At 44.7% G+C, this 7,533-nt stretch overlaps 1 protein-coding gene across 1 annotated transcript; it reads left to right on the top strand.

The window, feature by feature from the left end:
• The first annotated feature begins 1,917 nt into the window (after positions 1-1,917).
• Positions 1,918-6,585, top strand: LOC114470229 (uncharacterized). The gene is made up of 2 exons (XM_028458289.1): positions 1,918-3,483; positions 5,510-6,585. The coding sequence occupies exons 1-2, from the start codon at positions 1,936-1,938 to the stop codon at positions 6,092-6,094; spliced, it is 2,133 nt and encodes a 710-aa protein (XP_028314090.1). The 5' UTR covers positions 1,918-1,935; the 3' UTR covers positions 6,095-6,585.
• The last annotated feature ends 948 nt before the right edge of the window (positions 6,586-7,533 follow it).

The following is a 7,533-nucleotide window of genomic DNA, read 5'->3' as shown; positions in this document are numbered from 1 at the left end:
CAGAGTGTGACATAGCCTTTTTAGGGCAAGATGAGGATGCTGATCAATATGACAATGATTTACCTGCAGAATATGAACATCCCCCACCTTTAAAATCCAAATCATTTTGTTGATTTCTCCATTTATGCAGCTGTAACATTAACACATGAAAATACCCAAAACGTACATTGTTGGTGGGGACCAAAACAAACACCAGTCACTTTCTGTGTGATACTGGAGCTGATGTTTCTGTCCTCCGTGATCAGGTGGAAGGCGTAGTCACTTCCAAAAAGGTTATTGGCATAGTGGGAGTGGGTGGAAAGCCTCAATATGCCTGTTGGTCTAAGGAGGTCATTGTGCAAGATGAAGATGGTTCATATTATACACACCCATTTATTTTGACAACTGACTGTCCCTTCAATCTAATGGGAAGGGATCTTCTCAGTAAGTTACAGATCAGTTTAGTGCCAACGGCTAATGGAATAGTGCCAAAGAAATTTTTATCAGAAACTAAAGAATCACTTATGGTGTTGCAAAGCCCAGTCATTCCTAATAAATTCTATACATTGGATCCAGTGTCAACAGGCCCTCGGTCAGTGGTTGGATCTATGGAGGAACTGCGGGCTAAAATAGCTAAAACATTTGTCGTTCCTACAGAAACACAGACACAGTGGCCACTACATGTTACAATGATGTATGTCAGACCTGAAGGACCCCTGCCAGGTCAACCAGACTGGCTAAGGAGACCAGACCTGTCTCCTGAGGGCAGAGCAGTTGCTAAAGCCTGGGAGGAAAAGTTTCTGCGATTGTCACCACAGAAAATAACATTGACAGACGTTTGTTGGTCTCCAGATGGATGGATTATAATCAGAGTGACGTTGCCTCCAGAGCTGACACCAATAAACCCCCCACGGTTTCCACATATTTGTTTACAAAAACCGGCACACAAACAGTGGAGAGATGCAAATGATCTGTTGGCTGCACTTCCTGTCAAGAGTGACCTTTGGAGGAAGGAGAGACACAATGTATTCACATACAGAGGCTCCTTTTGTGGCTTTGTGAAAAGACAAGTGCTGAACTGGTGTACTTTGGCGCCCCCTGCTGTGCATTTGGATGCATGACTTTCTGTGTTCACCCTGACTTCAAATGATTTCCCTACAGTGCCATCATGTCTGTGGGCTACATCAAAGACAGATGTTGGACTTATGACAACCGCAACATTTGTAACCATAGATCCAGCCACATCTCACAGGCCTCGAATTAGACAGTATCCACTCAAATCAGATGCAAAAGAAGGAATAAAGCCTGTTATTAATGATTTACTGACTGCAGGCGTGTTACAGGAACATGACTCAGCTCAATGCAACACCCCCATCTTCCCTGTGAAAAAGCCACAGGGGGGCTGGAGAATGGTGCATGATTTAAGAGCAGTAAATCAGGCTGTTAAATCACGAGCTCCAAATGTACCAGACCCACACACATTGTTAAATGAATTACAACCTCATCAAAAATGGTTCACTGTAATTGATTTAAGTAATGCATTTTTCTCCATTCCTCTTCATAGTACAGCTCAGGGATGGTTTGGATTCACATTTGAGAACAAAAAATACTCTTACACTCGCCTTCCACAAGGGTTCTGTGATAGCCCTACTATCTTTTCAGCGGAGATAAACAGGTGCATCAGCCACCACACATGGCCAGAGACCACACAGATAATTGTTTATGTTGATGACATTTTATTGGCCAGCCCCACCAAAGAGGAAAATGAAACAGAGGCAATCAGGCTGTTCACACATTTGGCAAAAACAGGAAATAAGGCCTCATTGGAAAAACTACAATTTACACAGGAAAAAGTAACATTCCTTGGTCATAACATTTCAGCTGAAGGGAAAGAACTTACTACTTCACGTAAGGAAGCAGTACAAATGGCAACCAAAACCGCTTACCGTCAGACAAATGATGGCCTTTTTAGGCCTAGCGAATTATTGCAGGTCGTGGATCGTTGATTATGCTATCATAACTGCCCCATTACAGAACCTAATGTTAGATACACATCAAACTTTAAGCGCACCTTTGCAGTGGACACCTGACGCGGAAGAAGCATTTACAAAAGTGAAAAAAATCATAACAGGAACAGGGGTGATGGCGCTGCCAGATTACAACAAGCCATTTACACAGTCTGTTGACTGTAAGAACGGTTACATGACATCAGTACTACTACAGCAATACGGTGAGAAGCAACGACCAATAGCCTATTACTCTAAACGATTAGATGATGTGGCTAGGGCACTTCCCCATTGCGTTCAGGCGATTTGCGCCGCAGCCATGGCTGTGCACGCGTCTGCTGAAGTAGTGTTGTTCCATCCTTTGACACTGTTAGTCAGCCATGCAGTTGACATCCTGTTAACACAAACAAAAATGTCGTTCTTATCTCCTGCCAGGTTTTTACACCTTACTAACACCTTGTTGACCCCAGCCAACCTCATTCTAAAGCGCTGTGCTGCTTTTAACCCAGCTACATTGATACCAACAGCTGACGATGGGACACCGCATGACTGTGGACAGTTAGTGTCGGTGACATGCAAGCCACGTCCAGATTTGACAGACATTCCATTGAAAGACGGAGATGTAGTGTTTGTAGATGGCTCCTCCTCCAAAGCACCTGATGGAACAAATCATACTGGTTATGCAGTAGTTACATGCGACACTGTGTTGAAATCAGGCAAATTGGCTGGAAATCAGTCTGCACAGGCAGCTGAAATCGTGGCCTTGACAGAAGCCTGTAGACTTTTCAAAGGCAAGAAAGTCACAATTTACACTGATAGCCAGTATGCTTTTTCCACAGTTCATGTGTTTGCTGCTCAGTGGGCTAGGAGAGGTATGAAGACATCTAGTGGAAAGCCTGTGCAACATGCCTCCCTGTTAAAAGACCTTCTTGCTTCAGTCCTCTTACCTACATCATTGGCGATATGTAAATGCAAAGCACATACTGGCGCCACTGATGCTGTCTCTCTGGGCAATGCAAAAGCTGATGTTGAAGCTAAAAAAGCTGCTTTTACTGAAGCACTTACTGTCCAGTTGTTGCCTGTTGATGTTGTACCACTTTGCTTGCCGGATGAAGTCCTGATTGATATGCATGTTAATGCTCCTGAAAGTGAGAAAACGAAATGGGTGACTGAAGGTGCTGTTAAAAAGGACTCTGGAGTATTTATGTTAAATGACAAGCCATGTTTGCCTAGATGTTTGTTTGACGTCGTTGCTAGAATGAGCCATGGGTTGGCCCATGTCTCAACAGGAGGGATGGTAGACATAGTCAAACAGTCATTTCATATACCACTAGGACTCCAAACCCATTTTAAAAACTTTTGTCGTCAGTGTATCATCTGTTGTCGTCATAATCCTCAGGGTAATGTTAGGCCCCCTCGGGGTAAAACGCCAGCTGGTACATATCCTTTTGAGGTCATTATGATGGATTTCATAACACTGCACACTATTCAGAGGTATACGTATTGTTTGGTTCTGGTGGACTCATTCTCAAAATGGGTCACCATAGTGCCCGCTAAAACAAATGATGCAATGACAGTGGCAAAGGCCCTTTTGACACGAATAATACCTCAACATGGCATCCCACGACAGATTTGGAGCGACAATGGACCCCATTTTGTTAACAGAGTAATACTCCTGCTGACAGAGGCCATGGGCATTGAATTAAAACATCACTGCTCCTACCACCCGGCTAGTGCTGGATTGGTAGAACGCAACAATGGTACCATTAAAAACAGATTAAAAAAAGCTGTAGAACAAACAAACAGGCCCTGGCCAGAGTGTGTTAACCTGGTAGAAATGTACATGCGCATAACACCAAACACACAGGGTTTGACCCCCTTTGAGGTTGTCACAGGACGACCGTTTCACCTACCCCTCACCAGTTCTAAGTGGGTGCAGGATCAGGAGGGAGAGTTGGATCCAATAACAAAATGGATGGTTAAATTATTCACAGATGCTGAAATTGTTGAAGCTAATACACTGCCTAGTCTCTCTTTACCTGTTTCAGATCCCCTTCGTCCTGGTGATTGGGTCCTCATCAAGGTGATTAAGAGAAAACACTGGTGTACTCCACGGTGGGACGGCCCTTACACAGTTCTGCTAACCACACCAACTGCATTTAAGATAGCTGAAAGACAGACGTGGATACACCAATCACACGGGAAAAAGGTACAGAAACCCACCACAGCAGGTGATACACCCTAGTAACACAGAGATGGATCTGTTGTTCCTCCTCCTCCTCGTGGGATCCCAGGAAGTGCTAGCAGGGGCTCTAAGCTCACCTTGGTATGATTACATAGGTAGATGCCCCGGGGGCTTTAACCTCGTTATGTGCATACCACAAATACCGGACATTTTAAGTGACGTTACAATTCCACTAGAGGCTCTGGCTAATAAAGGCTACACACCATGGAAACATGGTAAGGACTATGTAAATTATGAATGGTACATGCAAGTCCGGGGAGCAGACCAATCATGGTCTACTCATGGTTGGTCTGAGGTACTCCTCCATACAAGCTACACCCCTATTACCTGGCCCCTCACACCATCTACACGTACCGTTACAGCGGCATATCTGTCATTGCGAAAAACAATTGTTCAGAAACAAAAAATCCTACTCCTAACCGTTAACACCACCGCGGTACCTCCTTCTTGTTTGCTTATGGGATTCGGCCCTGACGTACAAGGGACAGATCCCATCTTTTGGGTAGATATTTGTATTACACCTCCGGCCACTCCCATTGTAGTTAAACCACGCATGGACATAGTGTTATCACCTGAGGTTAGACAGAATATACGAGTTATAAATGCAAAACCTATGCCAACAGAAGAACCTGACTCGTTACTCGCATTACTGTCTGAACAAAATAATCACGTCCATCATCGTCTGCGCGCTAATTCTTGGTACCGTATGGTAGAACTATCTGCACGAACAGTAACTAATGATAGTTGCTATGTTTGCTCACATCTGCCGCACGCTGTAACATCCCCGACTCTGTTGTCCGCATCCCTGCCAGCCCCTGACTCAAAGAAAGTACTAGAATGTTTACAAAATAAGTCCGCGACCCCGTGCCCTCCTGTTCTACCAGTGCTAAAAACCCTCGAGCCCTTAGGTCAGGCTGCTAAACACCTAAACACGAATGCTGTCCCCTGTGGTAATTATACTCACTGCTATCCTTTATGCGTACGATTTAATGGTCCACCAACTAACACCAAAGGTCTACCATCGGTAGACATAAACCATTGTGCTACCGTTCGGAACGTCAGTACGGTTGTCCCAATGTTTGCTAGAGACGGTGTTTGGTTGAAGTGCGGTGATAAAGTTTATCCTTCCCCTCCAATTAATATGTCAGCCGTTTGTGTACCAGTAGCAGTCACAGATGGGTCTTTCATAGTTCATATGACAATGCCTAGTCGTTCTCGTCGTGAGATTATAACCTTCACACCTCATGATGCAATATGGGGCTCAGATGTCCCTCCCGAACATAGATATTGGTCAACTAGTCAAAAAGTCGTTCATGCTCTTTTCCCTAATATAGGCGTGGGTAAGAATTCCCTTATGGTAGAGACCCTTCAATACCGCTTTCACATGCTTCTTAATGCATCTTTAGCTGTTAATAACAAAATGAATGCTAGAACAGCGGCCACCGCGCAAATGGCTATTCAGAACCGTATGGCTTTAGATACGATTTTAGCTTCCACAGGTGGTGTGTGTGCTATGGTGGGTGCTACCTGCTGTACATACATACCTAATAACTCCTCGGAGTCCATCGAAGACGCCCTGCAAACACTCCGCAACCTGGAAGGTGCCATGTCAGCTGACGAGTCCAATGTCCATTCATCCGGGTGGGACTGGCTGTTCCAAGGCTCCTGGTTCCAATTCCTGCTACGTCTGGGTCTCCCTCTTCTGGCTGTGCTGCTGGTCGTTGGTCTTGCCTGCTGTTGCATCGTCCCCTGTGTGAAGAAAGGCATAGACAACATGATCATCGGTGCTATGCAGGTCCAGGCTTCCCCAGAGTACCAACTCCATGTTATGGGTCTCTCCCCATCTGCCCCATTGATGGACTAAGACCCTGCCACACCTTCCCATCATCACAGTGAGCGGTAAAGGTTCACTGCTACTGGAGGGTTATGTGCTGGTAACCTCTGACCCTCCCTTACCAACTCCAAACACACACTGAGACCTAAAGCCCTATCTTCAACACCATGGTTTTGGGTCATCAGTTGTACATACACCCTGAACTGTCTCCAGATCACCGTGGATCAGAATCGATGTTCGCCCCAGCAGGGGGGGACGGTGGGGAATTTTTCCCGTACTAGCTGTCGGGTTTTCGCCCCACCTCACGGTGGTCATCCCTGTTGTTTTGGTCCTATGATGGCACCGGGTAAACCTGTGAAGACGCCCGTCTGCTTGATGTTTTCCAAACCCACAACAGGGCGGATATGTAAGATATGTTATAGTCTGTGTGGTTTTTATTACTTTATTAGTTATAGTTAAATGATTAAACGATAGTTAGAATATGAAATTATCCATGATTAACTGTGTGTGTGTGTGTGTGTGTGTGTGTGTGTGTGTGTGTGTGTGGTGTGTGTGTGTGTGTGTGTGTGTGTGTGTGTGTGTGTGTGTGTGTGTGTTTGCAAAACATATCCATTGTCCACCATAGCTGGTTTAAACTAGTTTGGGCCAGTGTGGGGGTATGTGACCCACTGCATGGACATATGAGCCTTTTTCTCCCCCAAAGTTTTTGTGTTACCATATATGGTATTAATCCTGCACCCAGAGCGCTGTTGCACAGCCCTCTGGGTGTGGTCTATGTTTTCTATAATAAATACCTGGTTCTGAGGCATCACCATCAGAGCAATCCAACTTATATCGGACTTTTGTGTCTCTTTTTGTTGGGTTTTTCTCCGAGCTGCAGCTCGCACCTCTCTGCCTCTGGTCGCCTTTTAAGTCAGATAGTGTTTTTCTCCCTGAGATGTGATTGAGCAACGGTCTTAACGTATTTAGACCCAACATTCACATTTTAGCAACGGTCTTAACGTATTTGGACCTAACACAGTCCGTCGGTCAAACCTGCTCCCTAACAGGTTCAAGCAGCAGGCTTGGCTTAAACCCCAGACGCACTCTCATGAAACCACGTCATCATTTTTAAAGAAGTCATTTAGTGATGCTTTAAAACCAATCCTGTCAAGTTTTGGATTTGAAAATAAGGGAAATTTTCTGGCACCCACTACCAGCCATCCCACCTGCCCAACCAAGCGCCTTTATACCTTATATTTTAAGACAAGTGTACAAGAAATCTAAAATACCCACTTGTCAACCACTTACTAAATACATTTATGTGATTAGAATCTGGTAGGTCAACATTTATTAACATTGAAATGCTGTGAACATTCCTACTAGGGCAATATGAACCAAAACTCAAATCTCAATATATTTTCTCTAAATGGTGATATACAATACAAATCGAGATAGTTTTATCAAATAAAGTCTGACCAGAAAGACAA

The sequence above is a fragment of the Gouania willdenowi genome, chromosome 9 (genome assembly GCF_900634775.1).
Source record: "Gouania willdenowi chromosome 9, fGouWil2.1, whole genome shotgun sequence".
NCBI classification, from domain to species: Eukaryota; Metazoa; Chordata; class Actinopteri; order Blenniiformes; family Gobiesocidae; genus Gouania; species Gouania willdenowi.
Note: the sequence above shows the minus strand (reverse complement) of the source record. Positions and strands in the feature narration are given on the sequence as shown.